This window comes from Rhipicephalus microplus, chromosome X (assembly GCF_043290135.1).
Source record: "Rhipicephalus microplus isolate Deutch F79 chromosome X, USDA_Rmic, whole genome shotgun sequence".
NCBI lineage: Eukaryota > Metazoa > Arthropoda > Arachnida > Ixodida > Ixodidae > Rhipicephalus > Rhipicephalus microplus.
This window is the reverse complement of record NC_134710.1, coordinates 176902682-176930500: the sequence shown is the minus strand read 5'-3', so window position 1 is coordinate 176930500 and position 27819 is coordinate 176902682. Positions and strand designations below refer to the sequence as shown.

Here is a 27819-nt window from a genome sequence, read left to right as displayed (position 1 = left end):
CATCGGCAAATTTAGGTATAAAGCGGTGAAAATAGGAGCAAAGCCCAAATAAACTGCGGAGCTCCTTAACAGAGCGCGGCACACTGAACGTTTCAACGGCTGCTGTCTTCTTGGGATCTGGACGGATGCCATTCTGATCAACTAGGTGTCCGAGAACAAGGTTTTGTTGTTCTCCGAAGTGGCATTTATTTGAGTTTAGAACAAGGCCAGCGTTTCTTATGCAAGTCAGTACAGTATTCAGACGTGAATTGTGTTCGCTGAAGGTTCTGCCAAAGATGACGACGTCGTCGAGATAGCACATGCAAATACTCCACTTCAAGCCACGAAGAACTGTGTCCATAAATCGCTCGAACGTCACCGGTGCGTTGGACAGTCCAAATGGCATCACATTGAATTAAAAAAGGCCGTCAGGGGTTACAAAGGCTGTCTTTTCTTTATCTTCAGGATGCATGGGAATTTGCCAATAGCCCGATCTTAAGTCAACAGAGGAAAAATAAGAGGCCGAATGCAGACAGTCTATGGCATCATCAATACGTGGAAGTGGGTACACGTCTTTTTTGTTATAGCATTTAATCGGCGATAATCGACGCAAAATCTCCAGGATTCGTCCTTCTTTTTAACGAGAATTAATGGGGCTGCCCATGGACTTGCCGACTCTTGAATGACTCCGTTCTGAATCATTTCGTTCACCTGCTCATTATTAATCTGCCACTCGGATGGCGAAACACGGTATGGCTTTTGTCTAATCGGATTGGCCAAACCAGTGTTGATGGTGTGACGTGTCCGAGAAGCAGGGATTAGGGCGTTTTGTCTTTCTGCGCAAAGTCGAATGCAGAAACGTGCTTCGAAAGTACATTGACCAATGTTCGGCGTTCACTTGTGCTCAGCGACTTATTAACCATTGACAGAAGAGCCGTTTCCAAACTGTGACTACGATGCTCTTCTGGTGCATCCCTAAGCTTGGTCACCAGTAAGGCCTCGTGTGTTCCACTGACGACGGCTAACTTTAGACCATTTGGTAACACCACTGGTTCTGTGGAGCGATTGACAGTCCATAAGCCAGCGCGTCCACGTCCGATCAACACCACACAATGTGGCATCAACACATTCTTTTCCATGCAGTTGGTGTACACTGGTTCTACGTTGGCATCAAAGTTGGCGGAATAGCTATCGGTGCAATTAAGAGGTAATCGAACGGTTGAAAACGGTGGTATGATCGTGTCGCCACAGACACACAATGCCGTCTCACCATCCACAGGGTTTTCCGAGAGTGCTGGCGGAACGTGATCACTCAAGAATATTGTCCCTGTGCGGCAGTCGACAGTAGCACCACACTCCCTCAAAAAGTCTATACCCAAAATAACATCATGTGTCGCCTGTGGTATAATCACGATCTCCGTTGGGATAACCAGGCCTCCGAGAAAAACGTGAGCTTGACATACACCAACAGGATGCAGTGGCTCACCACTCATTCCACAAAACTTCGAAGCTTGGTTCTACTTAAATGAAACCTTCCGTCCTAAGGCATCTTTAAAACACGCACTCATGACAGAAGTGGTTGTCCCCGTATCCAGCAAAGCCATCACAGGCACATCGTCAACAAAAACACGTACTTTGTTCTTGAGCATCAACACAGGAGGTAATTCTGATATTAGCACGTCTCCGGCGACCTCACCTCCATCGGCCACGCTTGCTAGTCTTCCTGTGGCAAAGGAGACATGTTGAGACGCCGGGGTGAAGGAGAACGGGGCACATGAGACGGTGGAGGCGTCAAGCTTCTATCAGATGTATGGGAGTGGTTCCGGAAGCTGCGTGTCCAGTAGTATTCGTGAGGCAGCACGTGTGTTGCCCTAGGGCCATCGTGCGGTCGATCAGACGATCGTGTGGAGTGTTGTGGTGGGCCATAGTATGTTGCTCGCGGGTCGTCGCGAAGTCATTCGGAAGGCCGTGGAAAGTGTGATGGGTGGCCATACCGTGGGGCTACACGTCGACGGTTGCAAAATCGCGAAATATGTCCTGGGACACCACAGGAGTAGCAAACTGTGAGAGGTCGAATCTCTCTTTGTTCGTCGATGAATCGAACATCGTCTTCCCTGGCGTAGTGGGTTGGTTCGTCCCGTATATCATAGGAATAGACCGGGCGTCGCGAAGAAGGTGGACGCTGAGGGCATCGGTCATGGCGAGAAGCTGGCAAGCGTGGTGCTCTCCTTGGCTGTGGTGGTGCGCTGTACTCCGCAGCTGCTGCACTAAGCATCGATTGCCAAGGGGTTGTAGAAGGCGGCGGCGTAGTCACAGCCTCACGTGGCAAATAAACCGAACGTTGGTCGTTTACAGAATGGTTATCAACTGCTGAATGTGTCTGCTCTCTATAGCGAAAAAGTTCTTCGCGAACAATCTGTCTAATCGTTGAGGACAGGTCTGGGCAGGAGCTCGTGTCGATGCTGGCAACCGTTGTAACATTTGTGAGCCGGCCGAACTTTAAAGCAATCCTGCGCATTTTCAGCTGTCCGAAAGTGCTGCAATGCCGAATGACGCCGGACACCGAGTTCAGGTGCTCTTTTCCGATGAGAAAATTATAGACATCCTCGGCTATGCCTTTCAGCAAATGTCCTAGTTTTTCTTCTTCTGACATCTCATCATTGACCACCTTGCAGAGCTTGAGCACATCTTCTATATACGTGGTACATGTCTCACCTGGAAGCTGTGCGCGTTGAGACAATGTCTGCTCAGCCCGCTTCCTTTTGACGCTCGAGTAGCCGAAACTCGCTTTCAGCTCCGCAACAAAAACGTCCCACGTGGTCAGTGTGTCCTCGTGGTTTTCGTACCACACGAGCGCAGTATTCGTAAGGGAAAAGACCGCATTGCTGAGCTGAGCGGCGGCATCCCAGCCGTTGGACTTGCTGACTCGCTTGTACTGGACGAGCCACGCGTCGACATCTTCTCCCGATTTTCCTGCGAAGGTTTGTGGGACTCGGTAGTAGGGCACGAAACCCATTGGAGTTGGCCTTGAAGCGTCAGATGGCTGATCTTGGGCCATAACGATCGGCGCAGGCGGGAGTCTGGCAAGGCGGCGGCTGCGGCGAACTCCTGGTAATGAAGCTCCCGTCGTTGGGTTTGTCTTACCCAGCACCTCCACCAATCTGTTACGCTCAAGGAGGACCAGGACGTATACGGCTGAAGGGGCCGTTTATAGTGGTCGCGAAGAGAAGCACCGGAGCGGCCAACAGGTTGATGATCGCCGTGTCGTCGTCTTCCTCCTTTTTCCAGCTTGGGGCAGCCAGCATGTTCACCCATCTTCGTTTTCTTCGCAGGTATGCGCAACAATATACAATGCTACGCGGCCCAGAAAGAGGTGAAATGTCAGAACGAACACCACTTGCCCTTCATCTCATGGGCGCTCACCCCAACATGATGGGATAAGAGGCCTTGTAGCGTTGATAGCGCTGAAAGAAACTTCTGAGATGGAGTATAGGTTGCACCCCATATAAAGTTACGAAATCACAATTTCGCCGGGTAACATGAATACAAGTTTCCTACCGTACTTGAAAGCAACATTTGAGAGTGTTCACATAAACACCAATTTGCAAAGTAGGCATTTATAGGGACTTATTAACTTAAACACAAACGTCCAAAATAGACATTTATAGGCGTTATAAAAACAATATAAAACTAACCTCTAATACATGTTCATATATCAAACCGACCTTACAGGAACACAAGAACTAAAATAGGCATTTGCCTGTAATTTATTTCCTAGTCATCCTGGTAAGAAAAAAAAGAAAAAAAAACCGATGACGAGACAAATTCTTGAGGTGTGTTTTGTCTCTTTTTATTATTTCTTGCGCCTGTACGCTTATACATCTTTCTATAAGCGTACAAACCCACTCAAACAAAACCAAACGTAAATATGAGCTTGGCTTTTCTATTTAACAAAAGCCACGCTCACTCTTACGTTTGATTTTGGTAAATACATTTCGTGTTGATTTTACGAAAGCACTGAAAATGTACTTTTTTTTCTTTCTGTTGATTATTCATTTTTACAAAAAAATATAACGGTATTGACCTGAAAACTGGACAGCGACAGCCATACAACATAAAAAGCGTGTTTTTTCAGATAAGTGTCTCCCGGCACATACTATGAGTTTCATAGCCATACTCTACTTGATTTGACACTTTGTCAAATCAGCTAAAGTATTTCACAATTTGTCTTATTATGCTTGTTTCAGTAAACGCACGCAAAACTTGTAGCCTTACACACAAAGTGAAAAAGCTTTAAAATTGTATCATTCATTTTGCGTTTAACACTTCCAGGGAGGTTTATGATAACTCTTCGTCGGCCGGCTGAAATCACCATATATACTCCGAGTCTGTACAATAGGTACTGGATGTTGTACGTTCAGCACTTGCTAACCTTGAGTAAGCATCGTGACTTGAAAAGATAACTGATCGGGCTAGTTGGATGTGCATACTTAATTTCAACAGTCTTGTATGTTTTCATCAGTTTTCATTATCTTCATTTTTTTTACTGTTTTTGCTTTCACCTCGACTATTTACAGGAGCTTCCTTGTCAAAACAAAATTACAACTGGAAGTCAGCGCTTGTCCCACCTGTTTCATGTCTGTGGCTCTGCGTTTTTGGGCTCTGTTAACTTTAAGTAAGCTCCATGGTTCGACAATCTACCGTAGAACGTCATGCGCCTGAAGGCCTGCGTCCACTACTATCGAACGGAGCAGTGTAGCTATAACTCACGTTGATATTTTTTACATGTGGTCTTCATTTTATCTCTCTATCCCTTTTTCCCTTTATCACCTGCCACCAGCACAATGCAGTGAACCAGACACGCGTCTATAGTTGAACTTCTTGCCTTTTTTTTCGTTTTAAGACGATAGCGTTAAATAGCTCGTGTCGCAGAAAACCCGCCGCTGGCGTCGGCCCCGTTGGTTGTGAGCGAAAAATCTTCTGTGCATCTGTGACCGAAAAATCAAGTTACCGAGATATCCGTGAGAAGCCGCCACTTGTCCGTGCGTGCGTGCGCGATCGCACTGAAAAAGCCGTGCGTTCGAAGAAAAAAAAAGAGCTCAAGGTCATGAGGCGCGGTAATTTCTTTGCCCTCCTGCTCCTCCCTGCTTAGCTTCCAGCACTTTCGTCGGCACGAGAGAAGAGATAAGTCATTCGCAGCATGCGACAAACCTTCGTAACTCCACTCGCGCTAGACGGATTCCTAAAGTTTTCGCGGCGTTGAATTCGTGAGGCAATAAGCTGTTCTAGTGAAATAATTACATGATTACCTTAAAAAGTGTTCCAGGGCCCCTTCAGTGCATTTTGATCGACAGGTGTTACGATAAGAACAAGCCCATTCGGCGATAACAGCGCGCTCTGGTCCAATCTACTGTGTGCCTGTTTGCGTGCGTGACAAAACATATGAATGAGTATGCACTTAGCGGTTGATGATGCACTAGGAGCCTGATTATTATCGCGTTCAACTCTTAAAGGCGAAGCTTAAGGGTCCCCCAATTTTTTATCCTCTTCTTCCTTAAAAAAAACAAAACAAACTCAACGTGCAAAGTATTTGCCCTAATTCCAATAAACGAAATCCCTCACCCATCATATGTAGAAACTAGGAATAGTTTCTTTTATTTTTCGCTAATTGTGGATAGTGCAGATTATTTCAAGTGATAATAAAATATGTACAGTGGTGTAAATGATAAGTTCAGGGAATTATGCAAGCTTGAAGAAAAGACAAATTCTTGAGCACGGGGTATCTTTGGACACAACGTTTCGACAAAATTAATGGACTTGTCTTCTTGATGGCAGTAACTGACTATCTTATCATGTATATGTTTGCGCTGCGAACCCCTCATCCCAATGAAAACAAAAGAGAAGGAGCATAGGAGAACAGGCATGGAGTTGGTGCACAATGCCGTATAGGCTGAGTAGAGAAAAGAAAAAAAGCAGCCAGTAAAAAAAGGGGAGGGGAAAAAAATACAAGAGGTTCGCATCGAAAGGGTAAAAAGGAAGGTATACAGGTATTTCAGTGAATTATGGTTGTCAAAACTAAGCATGATCTGACCATAATTATCACGCTGATAAGAGCGGTTAGTAATTTCGAAAACAAAAGATTAAGCCTCACTGTTTTTCGCTGTGTATCTTTACAGCGCTTATTTAAAGAATTACTCAGCGAGGCAAGGGTTGGAGTCAAGCAGTGCGGCCTCCCACTGCCACGTCGTGGTATTATGCAAGCTCTGCGGGCGACGATTGCACACGCATACTCGGAGTGGAAAAGTCGGCCTTAGTGTCTCGGCACAGGTTACCCTGAGGTTCCAATGTGGTCAGATAGATATAGAATCAATGAATTTGTGGTTGAAAAGAGAACCGCTTGGAGTTGCCGCCCCACCAAGAAGCAGGGGCTGCTGGCTGACTAACCATTGTCATCTCCCGCAGCAGAGGAAACCATTTTCCTCGGTTAAATTTAATACAAGTTTTGTCCTCCTCCTTCACGAGGCTAAGTAAGCATGGGAATTAAATCCAGCAGAGGTGTTGTGAAATTGGTACATATGAAATGATTTTCCGGAATTAGCTGGCTCGTTTCTTACTGTTTCATTGCAGGAGCTGCCGTTAAGTAGCTTCATGCACAGCTTTCATGGGACAGGCGTTTTTCGAACAGGAGGAGCTATACCTTAATAGTTATGGGAGGTTCTAACTTGCCACGAGAAATGTATATAACAGTTTAGAACAATTTCTCTCTTGTTACCATAAAGCTTAACTGTTTAAAATAATGCAAAACAAAAACATGACTCATGTAGTGATGTCTTTTTGAAAGCCAAAGCATTTGAAAGAACGTTCAGTGTGCGACAAAACAAAATAAAATAGGGAGCGCCGTCTACAAAAACGTATGTCGGCATTATCTGTGGTTATTGAGGGCAGCTCTTTATGTGCACTTTATGATCTTATATGAAATGTGATACAGTCCAAATGATTTACACCTTGCCATTTTACTTAGTTTTAAAAAGAATTCCTCCTTGTCGAAATACTAGTACGACACAGAAAAAAAAAGTTAACGGGCTGGTTGTGCATTGGCTAAATTTTTCCCGTACCGAAAATTTATTTTCTGTTAAACTATGAGAGTCGTTCGATGCTATTAAATTAGACAGACCATGATCAGTTATTATCTTGTTTATTGTTTTATCTTCGATGTAAAAAAAGTTGGAGACTTCTCAAATATCGCGTTAGATGCATATACCATATGTCAGCAGCGTACTTGTTCTTATTCGCCCCGCCGCGGTGGTCTAGTGGCTAAGGTTCGAACCGGGATTCGAACCGGGATTCGAACCCGCGACCCGCAGGTCGCGGGTTCGAATCCCGGCTACGGCGGCTGCATTTTCGTTGGAGGCGGAAATGTTGTAGGCCCGTGTGCTCAGATTTGGGTGCACGTTAAAGAAACACAGGTGGTCGAAGTTTCCGGAGCCCTCCACTACGGCGTCTCTCATAATCATGTGGTGGTTTTGGGACGTTAAACCCCACTTATCAATAATTACTTGTTTTTATTCTTCTCGGTGACCCTGTTTCAGTGGCTAGGACAGCAACACGTGTTATCACTTGGCGCAAGTTACGCCTTAATGCGTCGGGACTTTCTCGAATGTTTATCGACGATGGCAATGAAATCGCTGGTAATATGGGAATACCCATGCAACATACTGTACAGTTTACAAAATCCCCAGCAATTGCACTGGAATATAAATGCAATGAGGCATGTAAAACAGCCAATACATTTAATATAGAAATCTCATTGCGACAACCGACGACTGCTCTTCACTACCATTATGATTTGAGTGTTACTTTCTTTCGCAGTACACGAGGTCATACAATGAAAAGTTTATCTATAGATCTGGCCCTAGTGTACTTCACTATTACGACTGGACAATCTTTCTTACATCTTGAAGTTTTTTTTAGTTGTTCCGCATGTATACAGCTCCGAAACTTACTTCTATTTGCATCTGTGCGGCTCAGATAAATGTCCAGGGTGGTGCTTAAGCAAATGCCCACTGCGAGGATTCCCAGGGCGACCCTGCGTGAGAAAAAGTCTAAGAATGAAGCTTCCGCGATGACTGTAGCTGTACTTTAAAAATAGTAAGTTGTAAAATTGTTGCACCTATGCAAATAAACACCGTTGATGCTTTCTATCAGTTGTACTTTTTAAATCATTTATCTTTTTCATCAGCTCGTTATACACAAAGTCAGTGATGGCATACATGCAAGTGCGCAATATAAAAAACAGCAAAAGTACAGTTTTTGAAAACGTTTAGGTTATCATAGGACCAAAACTTTCAAAGAGTTTAATTTACCATACTTAAACTCATTATGTACGAACACTAGCGGTTAGTGTCTTTGTTGAGTGCACTAAACATACTCTTGCCTAAGCATAGATTATGGTGTAGTCATAGCTGTAGACAAAGTACGTATAGTAGCTAAACTCGTGCCCACACTATCAAACTCTGCGTCTTCGTCATTGGAGGCTTCAAGCCGGTTACGCAGTCCTTCACGTCAAGATCAATCGTTCCATGGACCACTGTGGGACGTAAAAAGAGAAAGACAGCATGCGTCAGTTAGAGAAAAAAAAGAACTGCTAAATATCCGTTCTGTAATGTCAAATTGCGGGCATGCTAGGGCCTTCATGATACAACAACCTAAAAGAGCCCCTCAGGACAGCCCGGTTACACGTACTCACGTGATTGCAGAAGACTTCGAATATCGTTTTGGTTGCAGTCGGTAATGAAGCATAGCCCGATGCGCACGCCTTCAACGAACTTGTTTTTTCCACTTTCTAGTGCGAAATCGATTGCCTGCAAAAAGTAAAAGTGTTTGCGTCCTTCTTCGGCGATTTTGTGTAGGCGGAATTTTCAGGCATTTTTTTTTTAACTTTTACTGCCACAGACTGAATCCAATAAAATTACACGTAGATTCAGTTTGTCTCACACGTTAATACACAGCTTCAGACGCACAACAAATACAAATAAATGTTTGTCGTTATTATTTGACGTTATGAGCTAAACTTTTGTTCTTGGGGACTCGAACAGGAAGAATGAGGTGCACAATTGCATACCCTATAACCCCTCACACATATAGTGACGAGTAGAACCCCTTCTTCCAACAAAGAAGGCCTGGCTTCATTTCTCACCCAGACCATACGATTTTAATTGCGAAGCATTCCTTAACGTTCATCATAAACAGAAGGGCAACAAATACGGCACACAAGGAAAAGAGAGACACATAACCAACAGCAACGCGTCAAACTTTTTACTTTACTGATTTTTTAGCAAACTGCAGCCCCTTAACAAATTTTTATCTATCTATCTATCTATCTATCTATCTATCTATCTATCTATCTATCTATCTATCTATCTATCTATCTATCTATCTATCTATCTATCTATCTATCTATCTATCTATCTATCTATCTATCTATCTATCTATCTATCTATCTATCTATCTATCTATCTATCTATCTATCTATCTATCTATCTATCTATCCGTCTATCTATCTATCTATCCGTCTATCTATCTATCTATCTATCTATCTATCTATCTATCTATCTATCCGTCTATCTATCTATCTATCTATCTATCTATCTATCTATCTATCTATCCGTCTATTTATGTGGCCGCATATAACATTAACCGCTTCTGGCCATTTGAACCATGGAATCTATACAAAAATTGGTATGGCATAAAATGACTGTATTACGAGCATAAGTGACTAGTCATAACATGAAAATCTTGCCATGTATGTCATGAATGTCATAATTTACATGTCATGGTCTTGCTGCTCCTGTGGTGGTTTCGTTCACATCATATATTTTAAAACTGGTGTGGTGTGTCATGAGTGCATAACGAACATAAGTTACAGGCCCTCTCGTGGAAAACATGATATTCGTGTCGTGTGAGAACATGACTACATACCACGCTCATCATGCACTCGCGGCCATTTCACTAGCTTCAGACATACTAAATTTGTTTCACGTCATGTTAATAGACGATGAAGACAAATGACATATCCAAACGTAATAATCATGACATGCGTGTCACGTAAAACATGACAACAAGCTACGCTCATAGCGAGGCTTGCGGCCCTTCTGCTAGCTTAACATATACCAAATTTGGTATTACGTGACGTGAATGGACGAACAGCACAAATTCCAGGCGCAAACATGATAATCATGACATAAAAGTCATGTACGGAACAATTTAGGTCCGCCTCGTAACGTTGAGCTAATTTTAACGTCACAATTCAACCTTGCTCATTAGTGCTTTGTATATTATCGATTCCCGCTGTACGTAGAATCTACCGATTTTTTTACTGGATTTGGATCACTTTTTTACTTTCCGCATTGTTTTCGAAGATATATCACCGAGATTATGTTGCTATACCAAGGAATCGTGAGAAGAAACACTGGTAATTTATATGTGAGAACGTTAAGCAAAACTTGCATTGGCAGCATTGACCCATAAAAACAGAAAAAAAAATACGAGCATTTCGCAGAAATCAAACCCATCGAACATGCTCGGCAATCGCTTATTCTACCACAGAGCTACGCCAGGTCACGGAACTGCTTTAGAAAAACAGTCTATATGCTGGCCACTAAATCTATATGTAAGCCTATATGCAATCCACTAAAGGTGGTCTACGTAGTACCAGCCAGCCATAGCCACCATCCTCGCACGCACAAGCTTTACTGCTCAGTTTAGCGCTTCTGGTGTTGACATCGTTACGCAACGGTAAACAACTTGTTATGTAAAAAATATGCGACTGTTGAACATAGTTCCGTGCATAAAACATTTGTGCATATCTTAAGCGTAATTTCGTACCATTTACCTGGACAAAAAATTGCGTCGCAGTCACATTCTCTGTCCAGTCACAGTCACATTCATTCCCATGGTACATGGGATCTGCCAAATTTTCAATATTGACTCATGTATAGGCACCAAGAATATGAGAGCCAACACGGTCGCCATTACTATTTACTTCAGTTCTTTCTCCGCCTCCATGATCTGAACTCTTGTCTTTTCTTTTCCGTCTTCTTCCTTGCACTCCCCCTGTTTTGTTTTTTTTCTCCGCCTCTCCTGGGGTGATAGGGAAGAACGTTGCTTGTAGCAGCGAATTGAAGTTGTGCATTATTAAGGTAACCTATGGTTTTGAGCACACCTTGCTGTACCGACATATTGACACCTCTGAGATCCCCAATTATCCTTGTGTTCATACTCGGAAGACCCTTCAGCACAAGCGCGAAATCGTTTAGGGCCATATACGGCCTCTGTTCTGGGGGTCGTTTGTCGAGTTGGATCTTCATCCCCCTTCAGTACTTCCTTCGTTCCTCGTTGGTTTGCGCTGTTCAAACAATTGCAGTTTGTCGTCGATTTTAAGTTCTTTGTCAACTGGAAATATTGGAGCTACGCCGTGAGCAGCAAAGTGTGGGCTGCAGGCAAGGCTCGCAGTGTGTGTCCTGTTGTGGTGTGCAACAGACGCTTCTAGACAGCATTTCCACCCGCCTTTAAACGTTCGATACATTAAGATGAATGTCTTGATGTCACGGATGACCCTTTCAGCCATTTCATTGGCCTGCGGGTGAAAGAAAGCGCAACGGCGTGGCGCAACACTCCGGCTGTCTGCCCACTGCTGCAGCTTCCTATTCAAGAATACCGGTTCATTGTCTGTTGTTATAACTTTCAGCTGTGAGATTGTAGCTCGATTAAACAAAGCTATAACGCTGTTTGCGTCTTTTTATCGAGGACATGCCGCTACCATTCTCGTGTGCTGATATATGGCAATTAGGAAACACTGTGTCTTGCGAAATCCAGTATTCCTCCTTTTCAACTCTACAAAGTCCACATGCACGACTTCAAAAGGCTTTTCCGAGTGGTTTGGAAAAACGAGCTTGTCGGGTTGAGACCGGTATTTCGCTTTGTTCAACTTACACAAGTGGCATGACTTTACATATTCTTCGACGCTTTTTTTATGTTCTTCCATGTGAAGCGTCTAAAAATTTCGTTATAGGTCCGCGAAAAACCATCCTGACCACCTGATTCCGGACTGCCATGGTACGAGTAAAGAACTTTTAAAATCAGTGTCTCTGGAACAGTAAACTTGCCATCCCTGAACTGAAGATTTCTATAGCGTTTCTGTAATTTTTTTATATTTAGGTTTTCATGTGGAATTTCAATTGCTAATCGAGACAAGGCATCGGCGTCTGTAAGATGTCTACCTGCAGGGTGGGTTGAACCATCGTGCCAATTTTCCTGCGGGCTCTGACATATTCAAAAGGTGCATGAGTGCTTGATGGTCTGTGTACAATGAGAACTTTCTTCCGTAAATGTATGATCGAAAGTAACGGACCACCATCAAAGCGGCAAGAGCCTTCTTTTCAATTGTCGAATGATTCTGCTGAGTTCAGTTGAAGGTGTAGGAGTAGTATCTTAAAACCCTCATCTGCTGGGCTGGTGGTGAATTAACATCTCTTTGGTATAGAACAGCTCCAATACGATACTTTGAGGTGTTCGTCTTCATCTTAAAAGGTAAACTGTAGTCTGGTAGGGTAAGCACAGGGTCCAAAAGAATGCGCTGTACAAGTTCGTGGTAAGCCCTTTCGCATTCTTGGTTCCAAGGAAAGGGTCCTTCCTTCTTTGTAATCACCGTCAAGCACTTCGTCATCTTCGAGAAATATTTGATAAAACCTCTAAAGCGGACCGCGAGTCATAGAAAAACTTGCAGTGAGTAAATATCATGCGGCTTCGTAAGCATCGTAAACCTCTGGACGGACTCCTATTTAGTAGTCTTGGTAGTTCTGTCAAACACTCTTCCAAGGCGAATAACTTTTGACTTGAAGAATTCTCTCTTCTTATTTCTCATCTACCTTCATGACTGCGTCACTAAGGGTTCTAGCACTTTTTCAAGTTGTTCAGAACGCTCCTCTACTGACCGTGAGTAGACGAAAATGTCGTCAACATAAATTGTACAGAAGATTCCTCAGCGTGTCTTCAAAACACTGTTGATCATTTTCTGAAGCCAGGCTGGCGAATGTTTTCAGTCAAATGGAAATGTGTTGTATTCATATACGTCAATTGGTGTAATGAACGTGGAGAACGTCTCCGTTTCTTCTTGCAGAGGCACTTGGCCGCATCCTTTGAACATGTTGAGACGACAAAAAACTTTACACCCTCCGGTTTCACTTATAATTTAGTCAATATCCGGCATCAGAAAAGAAAAAGGGTCATGCTGTTTGTCTGTTTGTTATTGGTGCAAAGACAAAATGGTCGGTCCTCTTTAGGTGCGATGATCATAGGCGAAACAAAAGAAGACGTGAAAGGCCGTATGGCACTGGCATCAAAAACTTTCTGTAGCTCTCCCTTCAGCCAAAGCTTCTTTCACCACTGTGCTATCCCGCCGCTCGAATGGAACTTGAAACTTTGAGGTCGCTTTTGGGTATCCGCCTATGCAAAACAATTCGGGACACACGCGAACGACATCTTCTGCGTCAGCGGGCTTACCGGGATGATCACCGATGACTGTGGCCAGCTGATGGTCATCTTGCGTGGTAACTTGTTCATTCAAATAGAGATTAAAACATAGTTCTTGCATTACTGGAAGTGATGAGAGAACCTCATATTTCATCCAGTCAAGGACCAATGCTTTTATTGTGGTGCTCTTGCCTTGACCCGTAATAAAGATGTCATTCCATTCATCACGCACTTGTTTCTTTTCATCATACCCGTTTACGATGACAGCACAATCCTTCATTACATTCAACTCGGGAATCACGCTCTTGTTGGCAACAGTAATGGAAGCTCCAATATCAAGGAGAGCTTTCACGTTCCTTTTATTAATTTGCGTAGACACGTACACCAGGTTGGCGTGGTTAGTGAAAAAAAATCTTTTTTTCATTGGAGACAAGATATCGTCCGACGTTCCTTCGATTATTCAATGCTTCTTTTTCTGTCTCGTGTTGTATTTCACAGATGAATCCGGTTTGCTAAGCATATCTCGCCATCCAGTAGCTGGAAGAGATTCAGGCGTGCTGACTGGTGTCGCCGCAGAATGTGGAACCAACAGCTTCATGATCTGTAGTATCTCCTCGGGCGTTTGAGGTCTTCCAAGATGAATATGGTGCTGCATGCATTTATGGAGTCCTCATATTATCAGACACACAAGTGATGAGTTGGAGAGTGTAGGATCTGCGGCATGCAATAGCCTCTATCACTCAGAAACGTAGTTCACAATCGAACCAGAGAAGTACTTGAAGTCCAATGCACGGTCCCAGCTATGAAACTTGTCTTCAGAGAAAGTTGACCGAAAATCCTGCTTTTAATCTTCACAACAATCTTCCTAAGTATGTCCGGTCTTCGCTGTTGCTCGTATCTCGTGCCGCATTTTCGCGACACCTCCCAATTAAAATGGCATGTTAATTACTTTATCACGATCGTGTTGCCAGAATTTTGATCGCACACATATTCATAAAAGTCAAGCCAGGCCTGAGCACTCATCGATGATGAACCATCGTAGACTTCTGGTTTAAATATTTCTCCTGTTGTTTTGGATATTGGTCAGTGTATATTCGCGTTAGAAGCTCCAACAGGTGTCATTACCACTTGCTTTTTTTTATTCCTGAAGCTGTATTACTGCTTTGAAAATATCATTATTTGTTAAGACACTGTTTGTATCAGTGAAAGCTATAACAACTTTCGCAAGTCTAGCTTCCTGTAACCTGTCTTCACTACGCAGCCCTGGAGTATGCGTGGTTGCCGCATCAAGTTCATGATCACTCATTTTCGGCAAAGTGTCACCGAACACTCGAAGCTCGCGTCAGCAGGTCGTACTTCCAACATAGACAGCCCATACAACGCACTTCGTCTTGACATCATCCACATGGCTCGCATCGATGTAAACAAACATTGTCTTGTGGAACTTCTGGCTGCTCAGTGGCGTAGCACAGGATCCTGTGAACGACTACGTCAAGTTCGTAACGGCGCTAGGAATCAGAGAGCAAACACAGTCGACATTACTGTTGTTGTTGTTGATGATGATGCTGATGCTGCTGCTGCTGATGATGATGATGGCCTAAAAGCAAGGCTTACACCCACTCGGGGGATTTATTTCAGTTCTTCCTTTTCCTCCATCTCCAAAGACTGAACTCTTGTCTCTTCTTTTCCCTCTTCTTTCTTACAATTCGTTCGCATCTACCTCAAATTTTTATTCGCAGGCAAGGCCGATTCTTTTCTCACAACCAACGACGCCGACGTCGACACCAGAATTCCTGTGAAACAAACCCTTTAACACCGTCACATTAAATATAAACCTAGGGGTTATGTCAAGTAAGTGTTAGGTAGAGAAGTACGGTGAACTCATTTCGCAGCCAACATTTCCGGGCTAACATTCACTTAGAAGCAATGTGTTGCATGTAATTTAGCTTGAATGGTAGGTAACATTCATTTAGCAAAAAAGTTAGCTGCCCAACTTAGCTTACCATTTCTATCTCGTCCACATGGGTAGACCCCCATTCTACTTGTGTGTTTTTATGTGTTGTAATCGGTTTATTTGCCCTTCGGTGATAAACCCCATCCATTATAACAAAATTTTAATTAGGGTATAGTTAAGAGAATAAGTATTGGCTACTAAACACTACAGCTCAAGTGGGCTCACATTTGTGCTTTTAATGCATTCGTGACGCACAAAGTATTGAGGAGCACGAACTCAAGAAGCATTAAAGCAAACTTTGAATGCATCTGTTAGAGCGAAAGTTACAATGGCTGCTCACCCTTGGGTGTGACATTATGATGGCTGGAGCAAGGTACCTTAGCACCTCAGTGGCGTTGCCATCCAGATACACGTTGCAGTACTGGGCCCGTGTCGTTTCTCGGCCATAATAATCCCGCACTACCGTCTCAATGCACTCGTCGAAGGCTCCCACGTCCGAAAGGGTTCCTTGGAACAGGCCAGTCGGATACTTTCCGGATGCATCTAAAACTGGCATAAAAAAAAAGATCACACTGTTATAGGAAATATCTCTACTCACGCGCATTTTCTAAGTCGTTGCGTATTCATGCTACACATTCCACTTGTCTCTTTTGTATATCTTAATTGCATATCTTGAACTATACATCCAACTACTGAACGTACATCATTGTTACATAGAAGCAAGCTTTCCAGGGTTGCTGTTGGTGGCTACTTTGAGCCAAAATGGTGACTTTACGACCCTGTTTGGAGACAAACATTGCAGCTTGGTGCCATGACTACTTTCTGGCTACTCTTAGCTTCTATTTTGGCGCATCTACTAGGCATTATTTCTTAATATTTCAAGATGAAATAGTAAGTGCGCCTAAAGAAACACCACTGTTGCAAGCTTTTTCCCCAAGCTGGCCTGACGTGATGTCTTCCTCACGCCAGCGGGCTAGTGCAGATCAAAGTATACCTAACGTGCATCGCGTATGTAAATACGAAATGACAGTCGGTGTAAAAGAATTTCTGGCCAAGTCACCCTGCTTAAGCCGGATTCTAACGCTGAAGCACAGCACGTGAAATAATATCATCAACAATGTGAAGCTCGACTGTTCATCTTTCAATAAGATTTTGCTTCTTGATGAACTGTTATTATCATAACCCTGTACCACCTAACTTACGGCTTCGAGGGAGCCCAGACTCAGCGTATAATATTTTTAGTGTGAATTTTTACCCGAAAATTTATTTGGTAATACTTCTATGCAGGCACGTTAGATTTAGAGTAACCTATTGATTTCCTTGCGGATTGGGGACGAAGCAATAATTAAAAATACTGTGCTCTTTAGTCTCCTTTTTCTCACATTCAATGTCATTTCATGTATTGTTGAATATTATTGCTTCTGTTCATAATATTGTTGTTTTTATTTTGGCTGCAAATTTGGTGCCAGAGCAAAATGACATGGATACTTTGGCTACGTTAAGCTCGAGGTTTGGATCCTTTATAGGTCTACCCAACTGAAAGCCTGAAGGGGGCCCAAAGTTGTAGAGCTCAATTTTTTTAAATACTGATTTTTTTAACATAAAAGTGATGTGGCAGTAAAGCTTGTAACATTTGGCACAAAAACTCACCGTCCAGGCGCAAATACTTTACCACTGCTAGAATGACACTGAAACGTCTAATTAACGAAAAGTTATTAATTATTAATCATTTATTTATTTTCTTCAGGACCATTTATGCGAGGCAGTTGAAATGCGTGACAATTCATGACAAGCTATTTTTTTAGAAATCACAAAAGAGACAGTTAGTTTGAACTATTGACAGTCGAATATTTATGGCAATATCGAGACTCTTGCGCCCGGCGTGCAGTAAACGCGACCACACTGTTTCGTTAGCCCAAATTTTCACGCTACAAGTAAGTGACGAAACTTGAAAATATGCGCGTCGCGGCCGTATCTTTTCGTGAAAAGCGACAAGTCAGCCCAACTGCATCAGCAGATGGCCTTGCTTTGGGTTTCGTGTTTGGTGCTGATATGCGTCTTTTGAGCTGTGTGTAAGAAAATCACAATATAAACCTTTCCTTAGTCCGTGCAGCTTAAAAAAGGGACAATGAAATAAAGTATTTTGTCTTTCTGCCTCTCAAAGGCAGCCAGTGCGGCACTGCCTTACGTGGGCAGGCGAACTATACCTCTTTTTTTCCCCTTTTTTGGTGTGGTTAAAATGTTAAAAAAAACAGATAAACATACACGTCGCGTTCAAAGAATAATCTGTCTACTTGTGTATTTCAGAATGTTTGCCTACTTCTGACCAGAACTTCGGATGTGGTGCTGAAGGTCACTGCAAACAGGCTGCAGTAATTGTAGCGTTTGTTAACAATGAAGGGTCGGTAATGAAAATGACGCCACCAAACGTAGTGTTTTATGCGCGACACCACCGTGCTCCGCTAACCAGCTGACATCACTTGATTCAAGAAACGGCTGCTGCGCAAACACTCAAGATACTTTCAGTCACCAAAGTATTGTGGCGCCGCCACCAGGCTATTGCACGCAGATTTGCTGTATATTCCACCTTTAGGCAGCAGAGTTGGGACATTGTAGAGAAGCTGAAACTCCGGCTAGCTATTGTACTTTCCGCCACCGGTGGCCGCTGTACCGAAGAGGATAACCTTTTCACATAACGCTCCCGGGCACCGCTATAAACCCCTTTGTGCAGGGCTAAATACGCGTTACCCCTTAAAAGGGCATTGACAAGGTAGAGACATCAGCCTTTGTACTCCTGAGCCATAGGTTCTGCTTCTTGTTTATCACCGGTGGGTGACACGCCTGGCACACGATGTCAGTCAGCCATGTACAAAATTTATCGTAACACAAACCAGCCTGTCCTCTCTTCGTTTTCTGCTGCCTCTTCTTCACTCCCTGAACACACGCGCCGATTTCTTTGGCGAGGCATGCAATACTTTGATGGTTGCACCAACAGTGCAACTCTAGTCATACGGGCAGTAATGACCTTTATAAAAGCAACAGGGCTATATGCGTGGCTATAAAGTTTTTCTCAGCTGGAAAAGATTGTATATACTCACCTCCCTATTTCACCATCGTCATCCATTATTCTTTCTCTTCCCCTTTCCCCTGCCCCAGTGTATAGTAGCAGGCTAGAGCATGCTATCGCTCAGGCCAACCTCTCTGCCTTTCTGTAAATAAACGTGTCTCTCCCTCTTTGATGGCCGAGAGAACCAATACAGAGAAAGAGAGAAATAGATGACAAAAGAGAAACAGAAAAGCGAAAATAAGTACAGAAAAAGACAAAAGCAAAAAACAAGTAAACAGAGAGAGAAGGAAGTATACAGAAGGAGAGACTAAAATAGACAGCAAAGTTAAAGGGCAAGACAAAAAGATAGAAATGAAGAAAAACAAAAAAAAACGCCAGAAAAACAGATAGAAAGAACGAGGAAGCGAGAAATATAGAGTAAGGAAGAAAGAAGAAAATAAAGGGAAGAAACATAAACCCGGACAGAAGCAGCTAAAAAAGAGAAAAAATAGACAGAGACAGAAAGAAAGAAATAGAAAAAAACAAGAAGACAGATAAATATAGAATAGAAAGAGAGAACGAAACAGAGAAAAAAGAAAAAAAACTAGGCCGCCAAGCACGCTATTCCTTCAGGCCTGCCACCACTAGTGCCTTGGCAAATGACTCTCTATAGAATCTTGGAGGGGAGTTGAGTAACAAGTAAAATCGCTGCTGGATAGTTATAAAAGATGCGAATGGTCAATCTGTCATTCATGTGACCTCAGAAAACAAGCATGTTGATTCGCAGTGCAGTGTTTTTCACTCGTTTTGTGATATGCAAAGACTTGTTGCCCATCATAGTACAAAAAATATCTGTCCAACTTGTACGTCTGTTTTCATGTTTCGAACTGGTTAAAATTATGGATTTACTCTTGTACTACAAAAAGAACATCTACGGTGCGATATAGTGAATGACAATATAAGGTATTACTGAAAAGTGAACTCTCACACTTTTGTGGGTTTTTTTTTTCTTTTTCCCCTTTTAAGCTTACTTCACTTGAAAGTTCGTTCTGTCACGCACTGGCACTTTGAGTTTTAAGGTACACAAATTTCTGAGCACTACATATTTATCTTTCTTTTAAGATTCCTCAGAGATACCAGCACCTAACATTTGTGAATCTCTACAATACGCCATTTCACTTCACTCGCCGTTAGAAAAGCAACTTTCATCAACATACTTCTAGAATAATACCAGTAAACTAACCGGCCGTTTTGTTCCACCGGCCTTCTTCCAGCTCCCTGTTTTTCATAAATTCGACAATAAGTATTGTTTAATTGGATTGCCTATAGGCAATCCAATTTGCGCAATGCAAGAATACTGAATGTATGAGCTTCATCTGGCAAAGTACCTATACAGGTGCTTCAAAAGTAAAACAGAATGCGTGGTCTTTGCCAAACGGGGCGAAACTGCATGCCAGAGCTTCAACGGATAATGCGCGGCCGATAGCGAGAGAATGTCCGCATATCCTGCTCACTAATCCTAATATTCTGGGACCAGGGACGAAAGTGGTGGCATTATCTACTATGCAGATAGTGCATGCTTACGAAGATATAATCACGACGCGGACCAAATAGTGCATGCAGCATTGAAAGCGTCCCCTTAAAAGTCCCCTAAGTGACACACAGTTCAAAGGCCAGATAGTAGTTACGCTCTCGCCTTTACTACGCTCACTACAAGCGCTATCGCTTCTTCGTCACTTATTCATAAAACACGATGAATGCCAGCACTAAGCGTTCAGTTAGTCAGAACTTCGGGCTTCTTGATGACACGCAGCTATCTCCACTTGTGCAGTCGCAAACGCAGAAGGCTAAGTGAAGATTTTCGTTCTCGATTTTTTTGTGAGACAAGGCAGAACGAGCGTGTGAATGCTTGGCGAAGCAGAGCAGGAGACCATTCAGAACAGATAATTCTCGTGTACCAACAAATCGAATGCAGATTTCATCCTGACGTCACTTGAGCGGACTTCTGTCGTCATGAGTCGTGCCGCAAAGACTGGAAGCGCATACAAGCTAGGAATATCGCGCTCGTTTCTTGTATTTTATAGGATGTTTAGGGGCCCTTTAGGTGATTTGGGAATGAATGTCGACATCTGGCAGCATGTGCTTATATGTGTGAGTCATTCTATTGTAGCTACTGTTCATGCTCAAAATTTTGAAATCAAGTTTATTCGTAAAAATATTGCTACGTGTTTTAAAGCAGAGTATCAAACCCATTGATGGCGTTATAATGACACTGGCTACTGCGCTCAATCCCCTCTCCTGTTCCCCTTGCTTTATTCACAACTACTACCGACCTCCACTTTCTGCTTCGTTCATCGAAATGCGGATTATTTTCTATCCGTTCGCGGAACAATTCGAGAATATGATCACTGCACAAACGGTTCTCCTCTCGTCGTAGAAGGGCGCGTGTTTCTTCTCCAATTACACGAAAAAGCAGGCACCTTGAATCAGCAAATGGCTAGGCCTCGAACCAGAAGTACCATCGCAGAGGACGCGTCGTCTTGCTTGCTATCCGCCTACTAAGCTGGTCCTGCGGCAGCTAAATGTGGCCCACTTGTACTTCTTAACCTCATCTGCCTACCCAACTTTCTGCTCCACCTCGAGTGCTTTCCTTTTCATTGAATTCAGTTTGTTTAAAAATGAGCATATGAGCTTCGTCATATATATATATATATATATATATAGTGAAGGTATGGGATATGGCACAACGGGAGCGTTGTCAACAAGGATAAATATATTTATCCTTGTTGACAACGCTCCCGTTGTGCCATATCCTATACCTTCACGAAGACTAACTGGCCCATTGAATTATTACTCCCACTATATATATATATATATATATATATATATATATATATATATATATATATATATATATATATATATATATATATATATATATATATATATATATATATAAGGGAAAGAAGTGTATACCTAAGGGCTCGTTTTTCCGTGTTTTAACACAATATTAATGAGATATAACAGACAGTAATGCCAAAGAATGTACAGGGGAATGTCAAGGAATGTACAGGAATGTACGACCTTCGAATAACGCGTTCGAGCATCGAACGCGTTATTCGAAGGTCGTAGGTTCGATTCCTGCTCACGGCTGGTTATTTTTTCCTCCACTTTTCTGTATTCTTATTTACATTCCATTGGTTCTAATAGCTTCCCCAGTACATTCCTTGGCATTACTGTCTGTTAGATCTCAATAATATATATATATTTATTTATTTATTTATTTATTTATTTATTTATTTATTTATTTATTTATTTATTTATTTATTTATTTAAGCATTCTTTCTTCTCTCTATGGAATTTCTCATAGTGATAAAAGCTTACTGGCATATATATCATAAGAAAGATAAAAAGTCAGAACCATGTAATTCTACGTAATTCAGTAAATGCCATCTCACAGGAAGGCTACAGGAGTAGGTACAGCAAAATAAATGGAACGTGGGCGTATGACGCCACACGTGATTTCGGCCTTCTGGAGAAAGCAGGAAGCTTCAGTGATTCCTGGGCGTCGTTATGGATAGTGAATGAGATGCTGCCAAGCATGACTCCATTTGATGCGCAGGTCCAGTTCACTGTTCCAGTGACAGGGCACCAAATATTTTGTTCGCCATGACAGAAGGATCATTAAATGCGATGCTCGGTAACCATTGTAACAATTTGCAGGTACTCTTATCCTCTGGCGTCAATGTTTCCGCATCATTCCATTAGCACTTGAGACGTTGTAAGCACACGCACAGAGGAAAATGTTACGTGTTTTTATTAACAAGTGAATTATAAGTAATTGTTCTCTCATTAATTATGATTGGTGAGCATTGCACGTGGTCCTTAGGTTTATAGCTTCCGCTAATACTACTATGCACTTTTTAAAAAGTTGGAGACGTGTGGTCATTTGCAGAGTCCCTAACCCATATTACTCTTTAAAACTTTATTGCATGCTTCCATTTTGGGATGATTTAGTGTCCTATTTTCTTCGTTTTTTTTCCTATTTCGCTATCTTTTGTCTTCTCTCTCTATTTTTGTTACATCCCTCTTCTATCATCACTTATTCCCCTTACCTCCTCCCCCCTCACAGGCTAACCAGGTGGTCTAAGAACTAGCTAACTCCCCTATCTTTCCGCTTATTTGTTTCCTTCACCTTAGTGCATTGTACAAACCCAGAAACTCTCCCCCGACTTGCCTCCTGGCATCGTACTTGGCGCACTGATTTCTGTCTCATACGAACAGTTAAGAATTAGAAATTCTTAAATGTTTGTTTATTTATTTATTTATTTATTTATTTATTTATTTATTTATTTATTTATTTATTTATTTATTTAACAGTACTGTAGGTCTTCAGCAGACCCACACAGGAAGCGGGCATACATCATCACAGGTAACCAATTAGATACAAAGTTCAGGAAATACAATATTTTGAGGGACGATACGCACAACAGCGAACACTTACAATAGCGGGCACCACATTACAACATTAGTGCTCTTCCCATACACGAGAAGATGAGAAAAAAATAATAAAAACCATGTACTACGCATCAAAAACAATATATATGTACAAAAGATTACAATGCACCACTGCAAAACACGTTTTTCGTTATCGCAACAACAAGAACAGCAAAATGTAACTATGCTGGCTCTGTTAACTGCTTCGCAAAAGAACAAAATTCATCAATATTTGTAATATTAACAGCTTCAACTGGTAGCGCGTTCCAAGCGGTGACAGCGCGAAAGAAAAAGGAATATTTAAACACATTGCTGTGGGCACTGAACAGACGTATACATTTATCATGGTTCGTCCTACAAGAACGGTGGCCAGGCGGATGAATACAGTCGTCTTTACAGATTTTAAGGTGACCGTGAAAAAAAAGATAAAAAAACTTCATGGAAGCAAGATGACGCCGGCTAGACAGAGTTGCTAAGTGCGCTTGATGACGCATGTCCGTTGCACTGTCGCGCCAGGAGTATTTTGAGTGTATAAACCTCAGGGCCCTGTTCTGCAATTTTTCAAGTTTTTCGCGAAGATAGTTTTGATGAGGGTCCCACACTATACTTCCGTATTCTAGAATGGGCCTGACCAGAGTTTTGTAGGTGGTTAGCTTAACTTCTGAAGGTGCTTTGCTCAATTTTCTACGCAGAAATCCAGGTTGTTTAAATGCCTTGGCACATGTATTGGTAATGTGCTGTTCCCATTTTAAATCTTGCGATAGTGTGACCCACAGATATTTTACTTTGTCAACGTTGCTAATATTGAAACAATTAAGACTGTACACAAATGACACAGGTCGCTTTTTCTTGGTTAGACTTATGAACGCGGTTTGAGACACATTTATTTCCATTCCCCACGTCTCACACCATTGGGAAATGCTTTGTAAAGAAGAATTGAGTTTTAAGTGCTCATCAATACCGCGTATTGTAGTGTAAATGACGCAGTCATCTGCAAAAAGTCACAATGTTACACCTGGTTCCGCACAAGAAGAGATGTCATTAACGTAAAGAAGAAATAATGTTAGCCCCAAAACAGACCCTTGGGGTACACCGGAAAAAACACTGAGGCAGTCAGATTCTACGTTGTTTAAAGTTACATACTGGGAGCGATTAGGTAAGTAGGCCGAAATCCACGCAATTACTTTTCTGTTAATCCCAAGAGCTTCAAGCTTGGCTATCGATTTGGAATAAGGCACACGGTCGAAGGCTTTCGCAAAGTCTGTGAATATTGCATCAGCCTGAAGTTTGGAGTCAATTATGCCAGCAAAGTCATGCGCTATTTCTGCAAGTTGCGTTACCGTGGAGAGACCCCTACGGAATCCGAGTTGCTTCGGGTACAGCATATTGTTAGATTCTAAGTAATTTACAATGGCTTTGTTGAGGATGTGTTCCATTAATTTACAACAGTAGGTCGTCAGCGATATGGGTCGATACGTGTTCACCAGAAATCTGTTACCACTTTTATGGATCGGAATTATTCTTGCGCCTAACCAGTCTCTAGGAAGTGCGTGAGTTTTCAGTGAAAGCATAAATATTTTAAACAAAAAAGGAGCAAGCTGTTCTGCATAAGGCCTAAGAAACGCATTTGGGATTTTATCTGGCCCCGGCGATTTTTTAACATCTAGTTGTAAAAGCAGGTTCAAAATACCTTGTTCGGTTATCTCAATTTCCGGCATGGCCGAGTCACGTTCAAAAAGCGGCCCTTGGACTGGGCATGCTTGGGTGAATACCGATTGGAAAAAGGAACTGAACGAGTTAACTATTGCGTGCGTATTTTAAGTAACGATGCCGTTGATTTCCATCTTACGGATTGGACTGTACTACTTGGCTAGGTAACGCCAAAATTTCCTCGGTTGTGTTGTCATAAAGTTAGTTGGGGTGTGTGAAAAATATAGGTCTTTGCTTCGCGCAACAGGCTTTTAAACTCTTGGTAGCACTGACTTATTAATGCTGGATCGCATTTACGCTTCCGCATTATTTTCAGCTTCCGTTTGGTATGAATTATTTCTCGCGTTATCCAAGGAGTTCTTCGTTTTGTCCTCTTACATTTCGTAGGAATGTAGGTTTCATCACAGTGAAAAATTGCTGCCTTGAAATTTAACCACAATTTGTCAACGTCATCGGAAGGTTTAGCGTCAAAATCGTCTAACTACATTTCTAGGTAATCAATCATACTTTCATTGGCAGCTCTGGAATAACCTTTAATAAATATATGTGAATTTTTATTGACACTTTTTGCTGGCTAAGATTGGGAAATTCAATTAAAACCGTTTTATGGTGAGAGATTCCATCTTGCACCATAACTTGAGCATTTATTGAGCTAGAAATTAAAGCAAGATCTAAGATGGTGGAAGCAAGCCCTTGAATGCGTGTCGCTTGCGTTACGCATTGAAATAATGAGAAACTTAGCATAGTATCCAGAAGTCGCTCGCAGCTATTTGCCTCTCTATTTCTATCTTTGTGTAAAGACTGCCGAAGATGGGGAACGCTTCGTATTTAAACGTGCACCTGCAACTTTTAAGGGCTGGCTGTTTTGTTGTTTCCGCGTTATAGTTGAGTGGTTAATGCCATGACATTTGTACAGTTGCAGCATTTCCCTATAAATCTTTTTAAGCTACCGGTGTTACTACTGAATAAATCTGGCCCCGCCGCGATGGTCTAGTGGCTAAGGTACTCGGCTGTTGACCCGCAGGGCGCGGGTTCGAATCTCGGCTGCGGCGGCTGAATTTTCGATGGAGGCGGAAATGTTGTAGGCCCGTGTGCTCAGATTTGGGTGCACGTTAAAGAACCCCAGGTGGTCAAAATTTCCGGAGCCCTCCACCACGGCGTCTCTCATAATCATATCGTGGTTTTGGGACGTTAAACCCCACAAATCAAATCAATCTGAATAAATGTGCATTTATGTTAATAGAGCGATACCACTAAATTCGGTTTGTTCAATTTTGTAAAGCTCTCACATTTGTTTTGTGCCACTGGTGTGGTCATGCAATTTACATTACTATATAGACCTTTTTCGAAAAAGAGCGCCCCTTGCGCCACGGACGCGAACTACAGTCTGCCGCCATTGTGAGGGCACCGCAGCAGACGACGCAAGCTGTGTGTCCCAGCGACGCTGATGCGCGTTTCTTGCAGCGCACACAGATGCCTCTTCCGTTCCTGCAGGACGCAGACCATGTCGGGAGGGCACACCGTTGAGAGTCTCTTTCAGGCCGGAGCCATGCATTGCCAGTCATAACAAGCCAAACTGCTAGTCTAACCCCTTGACGGGTACAAAATTTTGCTGATTTTACAGCAGAAGCAGATCAGAAAGCTTATCGGAGAGTACTAGGAGCTCGTTCAAGCTAACAAGCGGTGTGATTGCAGTGGACGATACGGAGAACTAGTCACCAACAGAAACATCACAGCACTCACGCATTTGACGGCTTGCTTTCCATGCCCACCTGATGACGCTAGCTATCCCACACTCCTTTGCAAAGCGAAACGGACGAAAAGCTCACCGTCAGGTGGCGTATTTATAAAAAGAGTCTATATTGTACCGTAGTTGCAAAAATGACTCATGAAGATGCTTGGTTCTTTAGCCATGTAAGGTTTCTATTTCTATGCGTTTGCACTTTTATGTGTGCCTTTTCACAAGTGTAACCCTCATTGTAAGGTGGCACAGTTGTGACGACAAACTGCCCTGAAAAACAAAGGTGGACAAAGTAAACATTCGCAGTTTCGGCGGGAGCTTAATGTTGCCATGTCACTGGTTGTACATTATAATTTACATCTATAAAGATCACTTAAGCAAAACGAAACAGTTCAAAGACGCCGGAGAGAGGAAACGTAGTGCACTGAGCCACATTCAAAGCCGGAATAACTGAAGAATAAGGTATAGTATTGCTATTAATAAAGATTATTATCACATGTTACCTGTAGATGCAGACGTACTAAGAAACATTTCTAAATTGAAGTACTCATAATGAAAAACGCCATACAGCGTCTTCACATGTTTATTTGTTTTTTTTTTGTACATCTCCTAGCAGGCTTTACTTACCGAATTACGGGCATCAAAGTGGTTGTGATGTGTGATGCAAAACCTGAAGAATTCTAGTGACAGTACTGTAGCTGTAATGACCTTCTCTAAATGTCAAATAATTTTGTCTGAGAAAAATAGCACTTGGAAGTCTATTTTGCGATGCTTGATTTAAGGAGTGATATCCGAAATATGGGGCCATTCTTGCAATTCTAAGTAAACGAAAACGTTGGAGTTTGTAAGTTTCCTTGGTGACCGATTGGTTTTGTGAGGTTGTATGTCACCTCTCCCCTAACGTTCGTTCATGCGAAGAATAGCTGATTGCATATATGGCCTCCTGCACTCTAAAACGTTTTTCGAAAGAAACTGCGCACTTACGCCGAAAGGGGCTCTTTGCTCCTCAAAATCACGAAATGTGCGCAAAAAATTGCACACGGCACGGCAAGGAGGGGCACTTTCTTCCATGTAGAGTAAACCACCTGTTTTTCGGAGTAACAGCAGGAATGTTCGCGCCGTGTGCAAACGACCCATCGGTGCCTACACAAGCCTGCTTTGTTTCTTACGGAGCCGTAGCTGGTGTGGTGTAGTAGTTAGTGTGCGCACATACTTACTGAATGGTAGTGAGTTTGAATCCCGTGGGTGCTTCAAATTTTTCGAAGTTTATTTCTAAACGGGTTGCTTGCGCATCAATTTTACATGTAATCAAATGCCTGCACGCTATTCTAGAAGCTGGGTAAGTAAACCAAAACCAAAATT

General features: G+C 42.5%; 1 protein-coding gene across 1 annotated transcript in view; it reads right to left on the bottom strand.

Moving 5' to 3' along the window:
• LOC119176957 (nose resistant to fluoxetine protein 6-like) overlaps window positions 1-27819 on the bottom strand; it is a 49729-nt gene that overhangs the window by 20840 nt on the left and 1070 nt on the right. The window contains exons 2-5 of the mRNA XM_075878272.1: window positions 15804-16012; window positions 8726-8840; window positions 8482-8566; window positions 7983-8065 (exon numbers count right to left, since the gene is read on the bottom strand). Coding sequence (XP_075734387.1) covers window positions 7983-8065; window positions 8482-8566; window positions 8726-8840; window positions 15804-16012 — 492 coding nt within the window. The remainder of the gene's footprint in view (window positions 1-7982; window positions 8066-8481; window positions 8567-8725; window positions 8841-15803; window positions 16013-27819) is intronic.